The following is a 21,289-nucleotide window of genomic DNA, read 5'->3' on the forward strand; positions in this document are numbered from 1 at the left end:
GCAGGCAGAGCCCAGAACGTGTCATGGTGGCTGGTTTCACTTACTGTGTTTACCGTTTGTGAGCCCAGGACTGAGGCGTCTGTCCTGACATCCCAGGATGTACCAAACAGCCCCCGAGAGGGCCCGGAGGGGCCGTGCACTGCGTCCAGAGGAGACAGGCTGCAGGGCTGGGGAGAGGGTCCCAGGCTTCCTGTGCGTGTGTGAGCGACGGGAGGGGCCGGGAGCAGTGTCCCTCTGCCTGCCCAGCCCCCAATGCTGCTGTTTTTCAATAAAACCGGAGTTGATGGAACCGGGGTCCATGCTTTCTTGAGGTGTCGTCTGCGCAACGCTGGGCCCCTCCTCCTGGAGGCTGGAGCAGGTGCCTGGGTGACCTGTGGGCTGAGAGGCCCCCGTTTTTGTGTCAGCAGCCCCGGCCGGGCTCTCCTGCAGGCCAGGGGGTCTGCCCGTCTGTCTGACGCCTCCTTGGAGCAGGTCGGCTCTGAGGGATGCCATGAGGTGTGGGACCCCCAGTGTCTGTAAGGAAGGGAGGGTGATGGGATGGGGGTGTCAGGCTGGAGAGCAGGGCACGGGGGTGGGGCAGGGATGTTGGGGCTCAGGGTGGACATACACCCAGCCGTGTCCAAAGGCTCCTGCAGCCCACCCAGCATGGATGGCTCTCCACAGCAGGCCTTCCCCTGGCTGCGCTCTCCTGCCCTGGCCCGGCTTCTGGGTGGGAGGGAACGTCCTCGCAGGGTCCATCCACCGCCCAGCCCCGAGGGTGTCAGGCGTGTTCCCTTCTCGCGGGTCTGACTGGGACGCTCTGGGACGTGCCCACCCCACGTGGCTTCCCCCCACAAGGCACACGGCGGTCCGCGCTGGCCCAGAGATGTCAGCTCCCAAGGACGGTCGTTTGCTTGAGTGAGATGCTCCTTGTGAAGCCCGGCAGTGGTCTTGCTTCTGAGGTGACAGAGCATTAAGACAGGCTGCCACTCAGACATACGGACACACAACAGAGGCAGTGGCGTGGAGGGCCCTGGCAGCTCTCCAGGTTCTGGAATGTTCTATCACATGGCGGTCAGGCCTGGCCATCTGGACGCTGCACAGCCCGTGAGACCAGTGACGAGATCTTGAAGCCATGAGAAAAACGGGCCTGGGCGTGATAAACTGTGACGATCCACGTCACTCAGAAAAGACGATGCTGTGTCCCGTGGGCTCTAGCTGCCATTAAACAGGAGCGGAGTCCACAGCCGGAGGCGGGGGGACCCGTGCCCGCTCCTGGGGCTGCATCTGCGCCCTGTCAACATGCTCGCCCTGCCCTGGGTAGGCGCTGCACCCCACTTGGAGGGTGGCATGCAGAGCCTGGACCCAGACCAGGGTCGGGAATGGGGCCGCGGGATGAGACAGGCGGCCGGGCAGTGGTGCGGGGCAGGGTCGGGGGGAGCCCAGCTGCAGTCCTGCTGGGACACCTGTCCCAGTGAGGTGACCTTCCCCTGCCTCAGTGTCCCCACTATGTCAGGGGGTGGCACCTCTGTCACAGGCTGCTGTGAGGCTCCAGGGGTGCACGGGCCCTGGGGGTCTGTGAGAACCAGCTCGCGTGGACACCTGGCCGGCGAGCACCTGTGCACGGGCCCCTCTGGCCCTCAGGAGGGTGGTCAGGCTGTGATCTCTGGCCAGTACATCACTGGCCCGGCCCTGGAGGCCCTGGGAGGCAGGCTGCTGGCAGCTCCTGGGCACCCGTGAGGTGGTGAGTAGCTGTCAGCCTGGGGCAACCTAGGCCTGGGCCACTCCTGCCTGGGGTGCTTGCCCTGGCTGTGCCCAAGCGGCCGAGGGCTGCGCACATGGTGTATCCCACCCAAGGGAAGAATTCACGCGGACAGGGCTGAGCACATTCACAAGAGGCGTTTACTCCAGGGGGCACCCAGCTGCCCCAGCTCCAGAGGGAAGGTGGCCCTAGCCCAGTACCAAGCGCTTGACTCTGACCTTGGGAAGGCCACGCAGCGGGGCTGGTGGAAACCAGTTCTCTTCCCCGCTGTTGCCTGGGGCTACAGACCAAATGAAGGCGAAAAATGCGTGCACGGGGGTAGGCGCTCAGGGACCAGCGGTGGCTGAGCGGTTGCTTGGAGACTCGGCAGGACGGTGGTGGGGTCACGGGCTGGGGCCTCCTGCAGTGGTGCCAGGTGTCCCCACGAGCGGCCAACACTCAAGCTCACCTTCAGGGGCACCTGCGGGTGGCAGCCAGAGGTGAGCGCCAGACCTTCCCAGCCACCGCCCAGACCCCCACGCGGGCAGCCACTTGCCCCAAGACACACAATCAGACACGGCCACAGCAGCTCAGCTACGGACAGACGCACACTCACACACGCTCACACACACACACACACACACGGCAACAGGTAAACGGGCTCACCACACACCCACCCTGTCACGATGCCTCGACCTTGGCTGAGCCCCCCTCACCTGCCAGGGCCCCTGTGCAGCAAGGAGCTCGTAGGGGCTGGCCAGGCAGGGGGCTCTGGCATAGGGAGGTGTGTCCTGGGGCCACCTGTGGTCCCCCAGGGGGATCAGCTGATTTCAAGAGGTGCAGAGGAGTCTGGAGAGCCCTCCTAGGGACCTGATCCTGAGAGCACCCTTGACCACGGCTCAAGAGCTCCCTCTCAACGGGAGGGGGCTGCTCACAGCTGCAGCCCCCTGCCACTTGCAGGGCTACTAGTGGGGTGAGGTGGGGCTTCTTGGGCTCCTGGGGACCGTGGGTCCCCCACGTCTCCACCTGCCACAGGAGCAAACGCCAACCACTCCAGAACACGGGAGTTCCCGTCCCTGGCTGGGCCTGTGTGGGTGCTCCTTCATGCTGCCAAGCTGCCGCCCGCAGGGCGAGGTGAGGGGTGAAGTTAACGGTGGGACGGGTGCAGGGGCCCCAGGGGCACAGAGCATGGCTGTTTCCACGGCAGGGAGGAGGGAGCGACCATGGGACGAGGGGCAAGCCATCCTTCCCTGTAGCCTTTCCAGGGGCTCCAAGGTGCTTGTTGACCCTGCCTGGCCCATGTGCAAGACTTCTCACCTCCTTGTTACTCCTCCACCTTCCCCACCACCCTGGGGGAGCTTGGACCCGAAGGTCTTCCTGGTGGGGACCTGGAGCCCCTCTGAGAGCCAACAGCCAGCAGTCTGGCTGGGACTGGCTTGGCACGTCCAGGTGCACCTGGGGCAGGTGGCAGTGGCCTGCGGGGGAGGGCTGATGAATTCCTCCCCCACGCCCCGCCCCGCCCCCTCACCTGCAGCTGCAGCTCCACCGCCGGCACGTGCTGCAGGGCCTCCATGGTTCCCCTGACGAGGGCTGGGACAAAGGCAAGACAGAGGGGCAGCCCGAGCCTGCCTGGCAGAGCTGGCGCCAGGAGGACACCCGGGCCCCAGCCCTACCCCAGCCCCCAGGATCCCTGGTTCTCCCAAGTCCACACAGTCATGGTCACCTGTACTGGTTGCTCTGGCAGCCACTGCGGCTCTCCCCAACTGGTCCCAAGCGTCGCTGTAGCCCCGCCCACACGCTTATCTGCAGCTGCGGGCCCCCTGTGCCAACCCCACCCCCCCCCCGCCCCGGGTGGCCAGGCCAGGCGATCCCGCTGGCCCGAGCAGCCCAGGCAGGACGACCTGTGCTTCCGCTGAAACCCCTGTCAAGTTTCACGTGCCCGTGACGCTGCAGGGACAACTCCATGGCACTGGGGGCTGGGCCGGGAGCAGCCCGGCGGGAGGGGCTGGCTGGCTCAGTGTTCCTCAGGGTTTGCTCTAAGTTATCTGACATTTCAGTACAAAGATCGCCAAAGGAACGCCCAAGGAATGGGGGGAGGCTGCCTTGTCCTCTGTCCTCCGCGGCCCCGGGGGGGTGCGGGGGTGGGGGTGCACGGGGCCTGGGGTGTCTGGCACAGGATCAGCCGCTGCCCGAAGGCCTCGCTACCCTCTCTGTGCTTGCAGAGGGACACTGGTGTGGCCGGGGAGTGGGGAGCCACTTCATGTGGCTCCTGGGTCCGGCTGTGGGGAGGTGGGCGGGCAGCGTGGGCCCGGCCTCCCTGGGGAGCTGCAGGGTGTCCAGGTGCTTCTAATGGGAGGAGTCGGACCCTGACACCCCCTCACTGGGTGTGCAGACAATGCCAGGTCCTCCTGTGTATCCCCTCCTTTGTGTGACTGACTAAATGAGTGACCCCGAGTAACCACTGGGCAGAGGGGTGGTGGCAGTCAGGCAGAGCTGGCTCTCTCCCAGGCCTCTCCCTGGGGTGACCCGTGTCCCCGGCCTGCACCATATGGCCCATGAGGGCAGGGTCCCTGGGCTGGGGGCCCCAGAGCCCCATCCTGGGTCTGCCCTTTGGGCCGCCATCAGGTGTGTCCTGACCACCCAGCATTTCAGAGATGGCAGCCAGCCCCGGCCCACACCGGGTTCACCTGTCTCGTGGTCCGTGGCTGGGTCGAGACCCCAGAGCTCTCCCAGCACAGCGCCAGGTGGTGCCTCTGAGTGCTGGCCTGTGGCCGAGGCCCCTGCATCCCTGAGGGAGCCACAGGGAGCAGAGCCTCAATGCCTGCCTGAAACCGTTAGCAGTTGCCCCCAGGATGAACGGGAACTGGACTGTTCCTAGGATGGCTCCCTCCAGATGTAGAACTTTTTCTTTCCTTTTTAACCAGCAGCTGAGCACCCGCCAACCCATCAAATGGTTTGTTTCAGGCCCATTATTTCCAAACAGATTTCAAATGATGATGTAGGATGGGCCCCCCTGTAGAATGAGGCCCTGTGTAGGATGTGGCCCCATGTAGGATGGAGCCCCATGTCGGATGAAGCTCTTGTAGGATGGGTCCCCGCGTAGGCTGAAGCCCCGTGTAGGACGGGACCCTGTGCAGGGTGGGGCCCTGCTATGGGCTGGTTTCCTAACTATAAGATGGAGGTGTGTGTAGGCTGGGGCGCCGAGGACAGTGGTCTCACCACTTTTCAGGGCAGGTCTCTGCAGGTGGTGGCGGAGCTGGGGGAGGGCTTGGCCAGTTGTCACTTGGGAGCTGGCTGGGAGGCTGCTACCCAGCCCTAACGCCCAGCCCTGTACTCTCTCCACCCTCGGCCACCTCCCTCACAGGCCCTGCAGGGCCTAGAGGGACCAGGGCCCTAGGGCTCCTGCTCTCACTGGAGAGGCAGAAGAGAGGCCCCCATGCCCACTGCAGTGGTAGCTGTTTAGGGAAGGACTGCTGCCCAATCTGAGGACTGAGTCGGGGACAGGTGGTCTCTAGCTTCAAAGAATCCCGGAGGGCTCGCAGCGGGTGGTGCCCGTCACGGGGCAGGGTGGGACCCAGGCTTGGAGTCTGTGCTCAGCCTGTGGGCCTCAGCCACCCCGATGCTCCAGCACTAACCCTGCTGCCGGCCCCACCGCCTGGCTCCCGCCGGCCTGGCGTCCCAATGTCGCCCCCATCTTTCCGGGGCCCCTGGGGCTGAGGCAGGGCCCCCAGTAGGGCACTTAGCGTCCCTCAAGGGCTGCTGGCCAGGGAATGGCCGTCCAGACCTCTCAAGGGCCCCCAAACAAGGCTGGCCCTTCTGCAGGTGGCGCACAGCAGGTGCAGGGAGGGGGCCTGTGAGCCCCCAGGGAGATACTGTAACTATTCGTGACATAGAAACAACCCTGGCTCCTCCGGGCTCACCTGCGAACTCAGGAATCTGTGAATCCTCCACTTCAAACAGCAGCTCATCGTGAATCTGGGCAACCAACCTGCAAGACATGCGGTGGAGGGAGTCACCCCTGTGCGTGGGCCTTCCGTGCTCTGTCCCTGCCTGTGACAAGGGGTGCGTGGGGGGCATGTGCACAGGGGCACGTGGGGCACTGCCCGGTGCTGGCCAATCCGCCTAGGTTTTGGCACAAGGTGCCCGTGAGGATGTGGCCCGGTAGGGAGTGAGAGGACCCAGGCAGGGGCTGGTGGGCGGGGGTCACGGCACCGTCACCAGGACGGCCTGCAGGAGGAGAACACAGGTTAGAATGATGCATTGGAGGCAGAGGGCCCAGGATAAGAGGGTCCGGGCGACCCCCTGCCCCCCCCCCCCAACCTGGGGAGCCTGACGAGGACACAGTGGGGCTGAGCATTTTGAGGAAGAAGAGCCCCCCTTGGACCATCGCGGGGGCAGGGACCCTGACAGGCCTCTACTCGAGGCCATCCTGCAGGCACAAGACCCCAGCACGTCCCTGCTCCTGGGTCCTGGCCCACGGCCTGGGCACCTTGCTGCTGCCCTCCTGGCCACTCCCTGTCCCCGATACACCACGCTCCCCGCCTGGGTCTGGGCCCAGGGCTGAGCTCCAGGGGGAGTCAGCACTCACTCCAGCCCACTCCGCTGGACAAGTCCTTGCTCGATGCCCCACTTCTCTGAGCCCCCTCAGGCACCCCCTTGAGGGGTGTCTGTCCCCACCTGCCTCTGGGTGAGGAAGAGAGAGGGGGTGTGTGTGGACGCTGCAGTGGAAGGAGGCGTGTAGGCAACAAAGGTGCTGCTGAGGGGCAGGGCTCCTGGGAGGACGCAGACTCAAGCGCCAGGGACCAGCATGTGCGCATGTGTGCACGGGGTGGGGATGGAGGAGGGGGACACCCCAGGGATCGGCCCTCGAAGCTGTTCCTTGGCCGCACAGAACACGGTCTGCAAGGATCTGGCCAGCATGGGCCAGGTGTGCCCCGCGCTTAGAAGGTAGGATCTGGGGGCTTCCCTGGTGGCCCAGTGGTTAAGAATCTGCCTGCCAATGCAGTGGACACGGGTTCAAGCCCTGGTCCGGGAAGATCCCACACACCGCGGAGCAACCAAGCCCGTGTGCCACAACTACTGAGCCCGTGAGCCACAACTACTGAAGCCCACGAGCCACAACTACTGAGCCTGTGTGCCGCAACTACTGAGCCTGAGCTCTAGAGCTCACGAGCCACAACTACTGAGCCCATGAGCCACAACTACTGAGCCTGCGTGCCTAGAGCCCGTGCTCCACGACAAGAGAAGCCACGACAATGAGAAACCCATGCACTGCAACAAAGAGTAGCCCCCGCTCGCCACAACTAGAGAAAGCCTGCATGCAGCAACGAAGACCCAACGCAGCCAACAATAAATAAGTAAAATAAATAAATTGATTAAAAAAAAGAAGGTAGGATCTGGGTTGGCTTCTGACACCTACTGGGGGCTGTGACCTCAGACCCGGTGCCAGCCCCTCCTTGGGGCGGACGAAGGAGGCTCACCCTGTGCACTCAGGGAGGGGGTAGGCGTGGTGCAGAATGGTCTTGAGGGCCTGTAGCCCTCAGGGAAGGAGGGTAGGCATGTGGGGGGTGTGTGTGCTCTGCCCTCTGTGTGACCTGGTCTCTGCCTCTAGGACGCTGCTTCCGAGGGAAGGGGCCATGTCCTGTCCTTGTCACCGTACAGCCTGTGCACGCTTGTCTCCGTACTGCCTGTCCACAGCAGGCAGAGGCAGCGCCTGGCAGAGCTGTGGGCCCAGGGGCACCAGGGAGCTGGGGCTGCACAGGGAGGTGAGGCGAGGCCCCCGGACAGGGGTCACCACAATGGTGAGTCCGGCCGGGCGCGGGGAGCAGTCTTCAAGCCCAGTGCAGAGACGGATTGTGCCGGCGCTTTCAGAAGCTGTGCAGGACTTTGTAACCGAGAAGCACAGGGCTCTACCCTGAACCACTCTCCCCTTTTCTCTGTTGCTGGGTCGGGGGGAGATGAGGCTGTGTTCCCAGCCACCTGCGGTGGGTACCCCCCAGCTCCCACGAAGGCTCTTGAAAGGGCTGACGTGCGGGGGGCGGGGGCGGGTACCCTTTCTATCACCACTGCTTTCTCCCTTTGCCCGCTATGCGTTGTGATTGCTGGAGTGGCCACCTCTACCAAGGCACCAAGCGGGAAACGGCCAGGGAGCCAGAGGGACTTCAGTCCTGCCACCCCGAACCTCTGAACCGAAGTCAGCAACTGGATCCCTCACGATGGGGGAAAGTCCACCTTTAAGTCTGAGCTGCCGTGGGCAGGCACAGCCCATCCCGCTCGTGGGAGTGAATCCCCAGGGCGTGCTGGGTCCAGCCCAGGCCGCAGGCCGCTGGCCGGCACACGCCGCAGTGCCCGCAAGGAGGGGCCTGTATTTTACGCGCAGCCTCTGGCGATGGGCTCTCGGCACCGTCCTCCGGGCAGCCAGGCCGGGCTGGTAGCATTGCCATTTACTTTCTTGCACTACTTCTGGGCCTCTGGCGGGGTCTCAGGCTCCCGAGTTTTCATACTTTTTGAAATTACACTGTGAAATTCCGAGTTGCTGGCGTGCCAGCAACCTAAGGATAGGTTTGAATTGTTAGTCACTCACATCTCGCTCACAGCTGGCCGCGACATCACCGTATCTCCAGTTGGAAACTGGGGCACAGGAGGCGCCCGGCTGGGGCAGGTGAACACAGGTGTCAGACCCGTTGTTGCCCAGGAGGCGAGCTGATGGCTGAGGAACTTCCCGTCCCTTTGTCCTGCGCGGACAGGCCGCACATAACCACGCTCTTGTGGGGACACTCCAGGAGAGCCTCACCTCACCTCCCGGCTGTGGCCCGGCCGGCAGTGGCTGCCTGGGGCAGCTCCCTTCCAGGCGCCCTCAGCTCTGAGCACACCGTGAGGACTCATCTGAGAGCACAGGCTCACAGTGGCTGAGCCCCAGGCCTTCCCGCGGCCTGGCCACAGTCCTTGAGAGACACGGCAAGGCCCCACGCCCCTGCCGTTACGCTGTCGTCCTGACCTGCGCAGGTGACCACAGACGGCCGCTCTGGGGAGCTTGGTCTCAGTGCCCCCACAGTCCCTCTGTGCTGTCAAGGTCAGGTTTTGTTAACTGCTCTGCGTCCTTCCTGCTGGACCAGCGTGGCATCCTCCCGCCCCCAAAGGCCCAGCCTCCCGTCCGTCCACTCCGGCCAGTGGCTGCTGTGGTCCAGGCCATGGTCCAGGGGCTTGCTGGCTGCCCCAGCCTTGCTTCCCATACATCCTCAAGGGCCCAGGTGCTGCACAGCCCTCTCCACCTGCTGCCCTGTCACCGTGGGAAGTCCAGGGCCTGCTGCCCCCATGTCCCTCAAGGCCGCTTCTCGCTGCTTGGCTGGTCCTGTCGCCTGCCCTGGGCCCCGGGCACCTTCTCTGCCCCTTCCTGAGATGGGGAGAGCAAGAGCCCACATGCCAGGCTAAGCCTGACCACAGATGCCCTCGGGTTGCTGCCAGGTGGGCAGAGGGCAGAGGGCTGCCTGTGTGGTGGGATGACCCTGCTGTCCTGTAACCATGGGCAAAGGAGCAGGGTAAGCGTCCTCTGAGGCTGCCACGCCGTCCAGTGGGGAAGCAGTGGGGCTGCAGTCCTCTGCACGAGCCCAGGGGAGGAGAGTCTGCAGCATGCCGGGGGGCCCGGTGCTGGTCTCGTTCTGGTGATTTGGGCCGTGTTGCACCATGCTCTCGGGCTCCCTTCTCTACGTGCAGGTGTTGGAATCGACAGCCTCCAAAGCTTCTTTCCAGCCCCAACATGGTCTGAAACCTGGAAGGGCCTGTCATGGGGGTCCCACGTCGGAAGAGAGGAGGCCGCCCCCCCACCCCCTGACGGCTCAGCACGAGGCCACGTGAGCTCTCGGCCAACGGCAGCGCTTGGGGTCACGAGCCCCCCGGCCTTCCTTCCCCAGCCCGTAGGCAGTGAGTGGAGGCCGTCCTGTGGCTCCAGCCCACGGGGCGCTTCGGGGTGACTGGACCAGGTGCCAGGAGCCCCAGGGACGCGTTCCAGTCACGTTGCTTCAGGCAGATACCAGCTCACGCGTGCCCCGCGTCTGCCCCCCACCCCCACCCCGACCACCGACATTGTCCTAGACCTTTCCTGCCACTCCAGGGAGAACAACTCAAGTTCACACGCACAGTGTGGATGGCCGTGTTCCACACTGGCCTGCTTCGGTTTCTGAAATGACACGAAGCGGTTAACGTGTTCTGTTATGAAACGCGTTTCCTGAAGACAACACAGCGCTGGCAAAAGGGATGGCCACCGGGTTTCTGAATTCCTGGATGAGGACTGTCACCAAAAAGCCCCAGACCCTCGTATGCCACTTCCCTTACCCATCCCACAGAAACTGGAGATGGACCAGACCTCCTAGACATAAGGTATCGCGGACGCGGAACAACCGGCGCTAGCACAGGCCCCACACACCCTCACGCATTTTACCCTCAGAAAAGGCACAAGTGAACAGGATGCATGGATTCAGGAGTCGAGCAGAAAGCCACGAGGAGCCCCGGATGGAAGAGGCGTCTGGCCTCGGCGTGTGCGTGCTGGGGACGGCCGGCAGGAGAGACCCGGCGACAGGAGAACATCTCCCACTCAGCTCCTGCCCCCTCACCTCCCACAGCTGCTGCAGGAACCGGAGACAGCAGCCCAGACCCTGGCGCAGCTACCGCAGGGCACCTGGGGTAGCGCTTATATCCTGCCGGGTCTCAGGCTTCTCACCCTCTGTCCTTCCTCCCAGCCTTGGGGTGACAGCCGGGGTGTGGCTGCTCCTTCCCAGGGGTGTAAGGTGAACCATGGACCAGAGGAAGTGCCCGGGGCAGGGGCTGTGAAGGTGGAGGCCAACAGCGGTGGAGCCTGGGAAGGTCTTCTCCCGTCTCCTTTACTAGGACACGACCCTGCAGGCCAGGGCCTTTGCCCCGGACACACTTCTCTACAAAGTTGTTGAAACTGCCAAAAGAACGTAGGCTAGAACATCAAAATGAACAGGAGGAAACATCTGAAGAAGTAAAGGCGGAAGCTTGTTAAGCAAAGATGAAAGATCTCAGGCAAGGAAAAATCCCATGTCTTGAGGATGTAAAGCAGTATCAAAAGCCAGGAGAGAAGCACAAGCTGGGCTTCCCCGGTGGCGCGGTGGTTGGGAGTCCGCCTGCCGATGCAGCGGACGCGGGTTCGTGCCCCGGTCCGGGGGGATCCCGCGTGCCGCGGAGCGGCTGCGCCCGTACATGGAAGAGGGTGGCCACAGGCCAGCAGGCCCCGTGTCCCGGAGGTGGCGGGAGGAGGGGCCAGCTGTCCTCTGTGCTGGGGACGCCCTGTAGTGCAGAGGAGTGAGCAGACACCCCTCAGGGTGGGGCCCGTGAGACCACTTAACGCTTCATAAATTGTCATCACCTAACCCGCCATGAGCTTCCTCCCCAGGTGCAGACAGGCTGACGCCCGGGAAGGGCTCCTCAGCAGGCAGGCCCACGCTGGCCCACACGTGGAGCCTGGGAGGGCCCGGAGGGGTGGCAAACAGACATAGAGACCAAAGAGGGAGGGAGGCAGACCTCCTGGGGTCGGACATACTCACTTCTCTGGGGAGCCCAGGTGGGCTGCCAGGAGGGGATCCTGGGATTCGGGAGGAGAACCCACCCCCTCCCACCTGCACCCAGGCCAGGACCTTGGGCGGCCCAAGGGGTGGTTCTGGGCCAGCAGAGCCTGGGACGAGCACACCTGGTCACCCGGACAGCCGGACACTCCCTCTGCTCGGGGTATGTGCCCAGGAGAGCAACCGAGGCAGACGTGGAGCCTGGCGAGAGCCTTCGGGGAGGGGATGGCAGCAGAAGCCGGGCCTCTGGCTCACTTATCAGGGGCTGGGAGCGGACGCCGTGTGGAGCCCCGTGTCCTGTCTGAGGGGCTCTCTGAGGTGGGCAGCTGCGTGTGTACCCCTGGGGCCGTGCCCGAAGGGGTTCGGGCTCACCAAGGGGAGACACGTTTCTGCACCAGGCAACCTGGGGAGACTCGGCGTGCTCCGGGGTGAGCAGGCCCTTGGCCACCTTGCTCAGTCCCAGCTGGGAACAAAGCGTTCTCCTGGGAGTGCTGGGAGCACCTTGGCTGAAGCGGGTCCCTCCGTGGGGGTCAGCGAGCTTGTCCGGTCCAAGCCCCGGAGGGAAGTGGCCACTGTGGCTTCGCGTCCTGGAGGCGTCTGCCCGCGGGCTAGGCACAGAGCAGCAGGCCGCCCACCCGAGCCCTGCAGAGGGCAGGTCTGCGCCCTGGGCTGGGCCTGGGCCGGCTGGCGCTCACTCACTGACCTGGCCGTCAGGATGGGGGATGTGGCCACTGCTGTGAAGAGGTGGATCATGGCCATCTTGCAGAGGTCTGCGGCCGAGCCTGTGAGGCACAAAGGGCGCTGGTTGAGGAACAGTGTGAGGTCCGGGCCCCGCAACCCTGCCCACCCAGGACTGTCCGAATTTTCTACACTGCGTAATGCGTGACCCCACGCCCAGCAGGCGAGAGCCGCGAGGATCCACCATCTCTCAGTTCTTGCGTGTGTGGCTGCACCTTTGCTCAGGGACTCGCAGGCTGAGGTCGGTGTGGACCTGGCTGTGTCCTCGTCTGGGGCTCCCCTGAGGAAGGCCCACTTTCAGATGACCTCAGGTTGCCAGCAAAATTCATTTCCTTGCAGTCACGTGACTGGGGTTCCCGTTTCCTGGTGGCTGTGACCCTCAGGTCTGTGCCACGGGCCCTCCCCCCAGCGTGTTTGCCCCCCCACGGCCGGAATCTCTGACTCTGACCCCTAAACATTCTTTCAAGGGTCCACCTGATCAGCTCAGGCCCACCTGGGATGTCCCCTTCTGATACGCTCAAGTCAGCTGACTGGGGACCCTACACCTGCCGTTTATCACGACCTGCCCCTGGAAGCAGTGTCTCGCATGCTCACAGGTTCTGACCACACTTGGGCTGTGCCCGCTGCACCAGCCGACAGGATGACGGAGCCCGGACGGCGGCCATGGGCTCTGCCCCCGCTCCCTCAGCCCTCCCGCTGTGCAGCCCGTGAACCTGGCAGAAACTCAGCCTCCCAGTGTGTGGAGTGGGGCTATGATACGGGCTTCTAGGACTTGGGCGGGATCAATCACACGGTCAGTCAGGCACTCTGGAGGTGCTGGCCAGCGTAGGGGACACGCTTGTTCCAGCGCCAGGCAAACAGTGGGTGTCTCAACAACCGGTTCGGATCACGGGAAACAGACTGAAGTTCAGGTTTCCATTCCTGGCTTTAAGCTGCTCTAGCTGTTCAAGGCTCCTGAGGTTCACGAAGAAATAAAAGGCCCCAGTCAGTGGGCCGCCTCCCTCCACTGCAGGGCCACACTTCCCATGAGCGCAGCAGGAATGCTGGATGTGCAAGTCTGGTCTCTGCGACTGACCTGCTGGCCGTGAGGGGTCTCAGCGCCACGGGGACCCTCTACCGGGGCTGGGATGTCGGGAGGCTTTGCTACCTTAGGAGGGGGCGCAGAGCCGAGAGAGAGGAGGTGAGGTGGGGAGCAGAGCACGGGTGGGGTGGGATGCGGGAGCAGGCCGGCCAGGCCCTGTGTCTGCCCAGGTGGAGGGACAGCTCCCTGGTGGGCACTGGCTCGGCTCAGCACAGGAACGGCAGGTCACTTGTCCCGTGCCGTCACGTGCTGGATCACCTCTCCGGGGGAGCTCAAAGCGTGGCCAGGCCTCCTGGTCAGCTTCCCACGTGGAGAGGTCTACGTGCAGTTTTTTCTCCAAACCAGCTTCAAGGCCGCCTTGCACATGCCTCAGGGACAGAGGCGGGTGGTCGTGAGCCAACCACGGCCTCGCGTGAGGGAGCTGGCCTGAGATGCAGAGACCTCTCAGGGCTGGAGGCTGTCGCCGTGCTCTGCTCTCGTCTGGGTGGCCACAGCGGGGCAGGACCCGGGAAGACACTACACGGAGCCCAGAGCCGGTCCCAGCCGTCTCCCCGCAGCCGCCACCCGCTCTCCTGCTCGCCAAGGCTGAGCTTAGCCGGGCAGCGCTGCCGCACCGGCCTCTGTGCAGCACTCGCTGGGGACTTGACCTTCCTGCTCCACCATCCACGCCTCGCACTCCGCGTCTGCTGGGCCGGGCCACCCTCCTTCTGCAGAAACCCCTCGGGGGCTGGGGTCCTACCTCCAGTCTTCGTCTCTGGGCCCAGGGACTTTGGTTCTCCATCCGTGACCACTGGGGTCACAGGTGGGGACGCTGCCCGACCGCCAGGCCCCCAAGGCCTCATCAGGACGGCGCCTAGCGCCGCCTCACACCTGCCCTCCACGCAGAGACTGGGGCTTTGGCCATTCTAAGGAAGACTGACGGATCCGTGGTGGGTGCGCTGGGGTTCGGACGCCTGCCAAGGATGAGGGCTGTGGCGGAGAGACCAGGCCGAGGGTCAAGGGACTGAGCTCCAGGTCTGGCCCTGGTGCCGGCCAGATGACCTCCTGGAGCCTGTCTCCCGTCTGGCCTCGTGGCGTGCGTCGCAGTCAGGAAGGGGACCAGGTGCTGAGCACCTGCCCCGCGCCTCCCAGCAGTAACCGCCAGGAGGACGAGAGCAGGATATACCCTGGCACTCATCTCCTGGGGCTGGAAACCGAGAAGCAGAGGGGCTCTGGCACCTTGCACCACAAAGTTCACTGCCTGCCGCTCTGCTTGAGCCCGGAGCTGCGGGTCACGTGCACGGATCCTCGGCAGCGGCCTCCTCCTGCCCATGATGGACACCACACAGCCTGCGTCACATGGAGGAAGAGCAAGATGAGAGCAGCAGTGAGCGGGCGGCGCGGCGCCCTGCTGGACCCTCCCCTTGTGGGCACAGCTGCTCTCAGATTAGGTCCTGGGGCCCCGCGGGAACCCTCCCTGCTGCAGCTGGAGCTGCAGTGCCGGAGCTCTGCCCTGAGGCCTCTGGGTCTGTCTCTAGGGCAGGTGGGCTCTGTGGTGGGAAAGCAAGGACAGCAGCAGAGTGGCCTTTGCTTGCCTGGCGGCATGTTTTGCACACTTTCTAACTTCTAGCCGTGCTTAGATCTGATGTAGGACAGGAAGCGCGGTTTTTACACTCTAAAGGTGAAAAACCACTTGTGGTTCTTGGGGACAGAAGTAATTCTGGACAGTGTGGCAGCTGCAATTGGGGAGAAAAGCATTAATCCTTAGTTCACTCAAGGAGGGGTTGATGGTCTGTGTCAGAGACCACATCCCTACACATGAGGGCACATCCAAGCTTTGTGGGGCCCAAAGCTTCCATAATTTGGGGTCCTCTTTAAGAGAGTGAATGCAGAGGTGCTGCAATGGTTATGTTCCTGACCAGTGAGAACTTTGGTTTTACTAGGTGTTGGTAAGAACTAAATCCCCAACTTACACGTCATGTGTCTGAGAATTGGAAGAATTTCTCACACATACAATGATTATAAAAATGACAGTGTTAAGCACCTGCTCCAATGCCAGGCAACGTATAATTAAAGTCCCCTAACTGTGACAGGCAGCGAGAACAGGGAGAGCCGTGCTTCTGACGGGCGCATTCCAGTCTCTGTCTCTGTGCGTGTCTGGTGATTTTTCCTTCTTTAAAAATTTTATTTATTTATTTAGTTTCGGCTGCGTTGGGTCTTCGTTGCTGTGTGCCGGCTCACTCCAGTTGTGGCGAGCGGGAGCTACTCTTCGTTGCGGTGCACGGGCTTCTCCTCGTGGTGGCTTTTCTTGTTGCGGAGCACGGGCTCTAGGTGTGTGGGCTTCAGTAGTTGTGGCACACGGGCTCAGTAGCTGTGGTGCACGGGCTTAGCTGCTCTGCGGCATGTGGGATCTTCCCGGGCCAGGGCTCGAACCCATGTCCCCTGCATTGGCAGGTGGATTCTTAACCACTGCGCCACCAGGGAAGCCCTGTCTAGTGATTTCTGACTGGATGCTGGGTATTGTGCTTTTTATGTTGTTCAGTGATGGGGTTTGGTGTTTTCCTTTTTTTTTTTTAAATTTAATTAATTAATTTATTTTTGGCTGCGTTGGGTCTTCGTTTCTGCGCGAGGGCTCCCTCTGGTCACGGTGCGCGGGCCTCTTACTATCGTGGCCTCTTTTATTGCGGAGCACAGGCTCCAGACGCGCAGGCTCAGTAGTTGTGGCTCACGGGCCCAGCTGCTCCACGGCACGTGGGATCTTCCCAGACCAGGGCTCGAACTCGCGCCCCCTGCGTTGGCAGGCAGATTCTCAACCACTGCGCCACCAGGGAAGCCCCTGGTGTTTTCCTTTCCAGAGTGTTAGGCAGGCCTGAGGTACTTGCAGATCGCCTGATCCTTTTGAGGTCCACTTTTAAGCTTTGTTAGGGTGGGTTTAGAGCAGCTTTAATCTAGGGTTAGTTTAGACCTACTGCTAAAGTGTTACCCTTCTGGGTGAATGTCTCAGATGTCCATTGAGCACCCTCCATTCCAATGGTCAGAACCCAAACATCTCCTGGCCCTGTGTGAACTCTGAGATGGTTCAGCCTGCTGCTCCCCAGAAATGATTCTGCTTAGTCCTGTGGAGTTTCACTCTGCACCCATATCTCAGTATTAAGGACAGACGGGGGACTCCTCTGAAGGTTCATAGAGACTTTTTCTCTATAACTTCCTCCTCTCTGATAGTCTACCTTGCAAGATCCGGTTGCCTCTGCCTCCCAGACCCAATCCTTGTCTCCTCAACTCAGCGAGGCCACTGTAGTCTGCTTGGGCTCCCCTCCTGCACTATGGTCTGTGGCCCTAGACACAGGGTGTCAGAGGGCTCCCCTCCTTTGCTTCTGTTCTATCAGAGACCAGACTAATACACTGCCTATGATCCAGTGTCTGGAACAGTTGCTTCACACATTTTGCCCAGTTTTCTAGTTGTTTATGGTGGGAGGAAAGTCTGAACTTCTTTGCGGCCCGAAGTAGAAGCCCCTGGTTCCATACATTTCAAATCTCGTTTCCAAGGCTTGCGGTGCTGGTGATTATAGCTCCTGTTCACACTGCGAGATGACCTCTGGCCCTGCACCTTCCTGTTACTGCACTCGGGAAGTGGGAAGGCATGGAAGGAATGCTCCCGGAAGCCATCCCTGTGCCAGGATGGCTAGCACCCCTCAACCGTGCATGGAAAGAGCAACAAACCTCAGGAATACCCACACTGAGATCCGAACTCAATGAGTCACCAATTTGACTTCCCCTTAAGCCGGATTCAAAATATAGCTGTGGCCACGGCAATGCCACATACCATGGAAAGGAGTACGGTGGAGGAGGGTGGAGGGGAAGAGACAGCGTCTTAGTCAATCGCAGTTAAAGTACCCTGCTTTTGCCAATTTTACAAAAGATGTGACCACGTGAACACACTGCAGGGCCTCTCCCGGGGCCTGGGAGGAGGGGCCCACACAAGGAGGACCCTGAACTTACAGCTGCATCACATCATGGTCAACCTGCCTGGCCCACCTGTCCACCCCCGGGCAGGTCAGTGAGCCTGCAGGGAGAGCGCAGGCTCGCACCACCTCCTTCCCCCCTCGCCCTGCTGTCTACCTCTCACCAGTGGTCCCCCTCCATCCCACCTCCCGGGACTTCCTGAGCTAACAGCCGCGTCACTGCTCCCAGGTGCTGGCTCTGATCAGCTCCCCTCCCGACCTCTTTTCCACACTCTGCTGGAACAATCAGCGAAAAATGAAACCCAGCTTCTTTTCGTGACCCGTGTGGTGCTGTGCAGAGTCTGGGCGCACACCTGCCTCTTCCCGGCCCCGCCCCTCCCCGCCGGCTGTCCCTGGCCTCTCACCTGGTCTTGCTCAGGTGTCACCTCTTTTTGTGTCACTGTGGCTGACCGTCCCCAGGGCTGCCCTCTGCTGCTCTCTGCCCAGTGCCCCGGGATTCTTCCACACCCAGGGTCCCATCTTTCTGACACCGTCTGGATGTACTTGCTCGCTGTGGGTTACGTTTCCCTGGATTGTGTCTCCAGGAGAGCCAGGAGGTCCTATCCCTGGTGCCAACACAGTGCCTGACACGGGTAGGCACCCAACAAGTGTCTGTAGCATAATTTAATGACAGCTGAGCGTCTGCCCAGAAATGTAACTGCTGCGTCAAAGGACACGCGTGCTTCACGCTGGCAAGTGTAAAGCTCCACGGCCCTTCGAGAAAGTTAAGTGCAGGGCAGGGATGCAGAGCCGTGCAGCAGAGAGGCACTGGCTGGGCCAAGCTGCCTGGGGGGTGGGGCCCGGCCTGGCACCGCCTGTTTTGTTAGCTGTGTGAACTCAGGAAGCCACTTGACCTCTCGGGGCTCATTTTCTTCACCTGTAAAGCAGGGTCACGATGCGACCCAAGCTTTTGAGTTGCAGTGAGGATGACGTAGGCAGTTGTGGGCAGCTGTGGACACCACGCCTGGACGCGCTGTGTGGCACGAGGGCCTGCGTGTGGTTGTCCCCACTCCTGCAGTGACCCTGGCTCCGTGCACTCAGCAGTGCTGGGTTCTATCACTGTTTTCACATTTCATAATTGATAGTATTTTAGTTTTCCCAAGCGTGGGGCCCCAGCGAGGAGGCTGTAGGCATCAACCCGGGCTGTGCAGCCTCCATACGGCTCACCCCCAGGCCCAGGAGCTGAGGCCTGTGAGATGCTCACGGGGGGATAGAAACGGTTTCCCGGCTTTCTCGAGCCCCCGGGGGGCTGCAGAAGCTGAGCGCTGACCCCGCACAGGCTGCTGTCGGGATGTGCGGCCAGGCCCGGGGGAGCCTGTGGAGCCGCCCTGCACTCACGGGCTCCCGAGAGAAAGGTCATCAGTGAGCCCCCGGGAGGATCCCGGGCCCTGCGGGATGCGCCAATCCTCCATGATCCCAAGTGCGCTGACTCTCCGCTTGCTCTGTGGCGACCACTGCTCTCTGTTTTGCGTCTGTTTCATGAGCTTCTGCTCCTACGTTGCTTTCCTTCCTTCTTGTTTCTTTAATCTACTCTGCTGCTCGTTCCCAAATGTCTTGTGTTGAATACAGTCATTTATGTTCAAAAACTTTTTCTTTTTAAAGCACTCTTTTAAAGAATTCCTTCATCTCTAAGTGAAGGTCCGCTTGGCCATGTCTTACGGGTTTTCACTGAGACACTTACACTGTCATTTATTGCTAAAATGCTTGTCATTGGCTTGGGACTTCTTTTTAAAATCTTAAATCATTTAGGAGTGCAATGATTTTTCCAAATAGGCAGAGGGATGGATGGCCACACATATTGACATAAACTACCTTTTTATTCCACTGTGGTCACGGAACATGTTCTATTTGATATTCTTTGCAATCTGTGACCAAACTGTGGTGAAATTTTGTAGATATACCACATGCTTTTCCTAAGAACATAGTTCTCCATTTTTAGGTGCAGGACATCTCTCTCTGTGTATCTATCCACCTATCATTTCTAACTCAAGCTTAGTATTGTTGCCTCAAGAAGAGCCTGGCTCTGGACCCTCCTTACGTGGAGCCTTTTGGTCCCATTTATCCAGCAGGGGCTGGATGCTCACGCAGTCCCCACCCACCCAGCCCCCAACAACCCACCATCCTCCCATCTGTTCGCCCACCCACCGGAGGAGCGGGGGCTGGGAGACCACCTGGCTACTGCAGAGAGGGCGTGGGAGAGGGAGGGGCACCTGCCAACGGCTTTGGCAGCAGCTGGCTCACCTGTCTGGTGACACCGGGCAATGGTTGCTTGGGTGAAGTCCTTGATTTTCTTGTACTTCTGCAAAAAACTCTCCAAAAACTGGGCAGCTTCCTGAACGGGAACTCCAAGGCAAGCAGCAAGCCGCTCCTTCCCTGTGTGAGTAGAAGCGTGATCAGAGGCCAGCCTCTCACCCAGCGGGTTCCGAGGACACGAGCTACCAGGCAGTGACCACCACACGTGGAAGTGAGCCCACAGAAGGGATCTTGGAAGACTCGGTGCGTCAAGGCCCAACTGGCACCACTGGTCTCTTCTGATTGGTCAGGATGGTGTTGGCTTTGGCTTTACAGACCAAGTGTTCGGTGCCAGCCAGTCTGGACGGGAGCCTGTTAAACATTTATTTATTCAACAATGTTGACTGAGGGCCTGGCAGGTGCTGCAGGTGAAGCCCTGGTGAAGGAGCTGTAGTCCCTGCTTGCAGCCTGTCCAGAAGGGAGCCTGTTTCCAGAACTGGGGGAGGCTGGAGAGGGCCGGCAAATAAAAGAGGAAGGGAAGTTTCCAGTGCCAAAATACAAGGAGCTCCCATCCTTGGAATGTTTTTTTGAGACAAAAACTTTTGGTCCAGACCAATATTTGGTTCCCAGAGGACGCAGGTGTTCTGGAGAAGCTTTTTATAGCAAGATCTCTGGTCAGGATGACACCCGAGTTCCAGGATGGCACCCCGAGTTCCAGGAAACACCCGGGTTCCAGGATGACACCCCAAGTTCCAGGATGGCACCCAAGTTCTAGAATGACACTCAAGCTCTAGGCCGGCACCCTGAGTTCTAGGATGGCACCCCGAGTTCCAGGACGACACGCGAGTTGCAATCGACTCCAGATCCCAGGAAACCACTTGTTCGCCTTCTATCAGTGCAGATTTTCTTTTCATTATTTTTTGTGGTAAAATATATATAACACAAAGTATGCCATACTGTAAATTAATTTTGTGTTCCAGAATTTCGTATGAATGGTGTAATAAATTATTCACTATAAATACTCCTTTGTATCTGGCTGTCTTCTTTCATTTGCCATAATGTTTTGAGGTTCATCCATGTTGACAGCTGTATCAATAGTCTGTTGCTTTTTCCAAAATTGAAGTGTAGTTGATTTGTAACATTGCGTTCGTTTCAGGTGTACAGCAAAGGGACTCAGTTACACACATCTCTTCTCTTGAGCATGGACCGGGTTACCCTCTTTCTTCATACGTTTTGTATTCTGACTATTGTATTATAAATGATATGTTGTAGACACTCTAGATTCTGTTATGTTTCTCTCAGCAGTGCTGATTTAGAAAAAAAAAAACAAAAAACTTCAAACTTTGTCCCCCTGCAGTCAGCAGCAGCTGAAAGCGCGCATCAGGCCTTTCAGCAGTAGCTGGGCTGTTTGAAGTCTGCCCTTTTCACACACATTCAGGGGTCAGCCAGAGATCTGGGCAGAGCTCAGGCCCAGAATTCGGGGTTCTCCTTTGACTCTCCTCTTTCTGAGATTTTTCCCTTCACTTTCCAGATTCACTGGCTGCCCTGACCTCTTTCCTCTGCCTTTTATTTTCCCCAATTAATTAATTAATTTTTATTTTTGGCTACTTTCGGTCTTTGTTGCTGCGCGCAGGCTTTCTCTAGTTGTGGCGAGCAGGGGCTACTCTTTATTGTGGTGCGTGGGCTTCTCATTGCACTGGCTTCTCTTGTTGTAGAGCATGGGCTCTAGGTGCATGGGCTTCAGTAGTTGTGGCATGTGGGCTCAGTAGTTGTGTCGCACAGGCTTAGTTGCTCCGTGGTATGTGGGATCTTCCTGGACCGGGGCTTGAACCCATGTCCCCTGCATTGTCAGGTGGATTCTTAACCACTGTGCCACCAAGGAAGCCCCTGCCCTCTGCTTCTTGAAGCCAGTAAGACCCTGGATTTCTGTCGGAGTTTTAGCCACACACAACACGGA

At 60.4% G+C, this 21,289-nt stretch overlaps 1 protein-coding gene across 1 annotated transcript in view; it reads right to left on the minus strand.

Annotated features, from left to right (window-relative positions):
• Positions 1-1,863: 1,863 nt before the first annotated feature.
• Positions 1,864-21,289, minus strand: part of LOC116754523 (DNA polymerase nu-like) — a 114,780-nt gene continuing 95,354 nt past the window's right edge. The window contains 8 exon segments of the mRNA XM_032633224.1: positions 1,864-2,008; positions 2,011-2,047; positions 2,049-2,201; positions 3,276-3,310; positions 5,641-5,708; positions 12,005-12,083; positions 14,339-14,449; positions 19,342-19,473. Coding sequence (XP_032489115.1) covers positions 1,869-2,008; positions 2,011-2,047; positions 2,049-2,201; positions 3,276-3,310; positions 5,641-5,708; positions 12,005-12,083; positions 14,339-14,449; positions 19,342-19,473 — 755 coding nt within the window. The 3' untranslated portion in view covers positions 1,864-1,868.

The sequence above is a fragment of the Phocoena sinus genome, chromosome 5 (assembly GCF_008692025.1).
Source record: "Phocoena sinus isolate mPhoSin1 chromosome 5, mPhoSin1.pri, whole genome shotgun sequence".
Taxonomy (NCBI): domain Eukaryota; kingdom Metazoa; phylum Chordata; class Mammalia; order Artiodactyla; family Phocoenidae; genus Phocoena; species Phocoena sinus.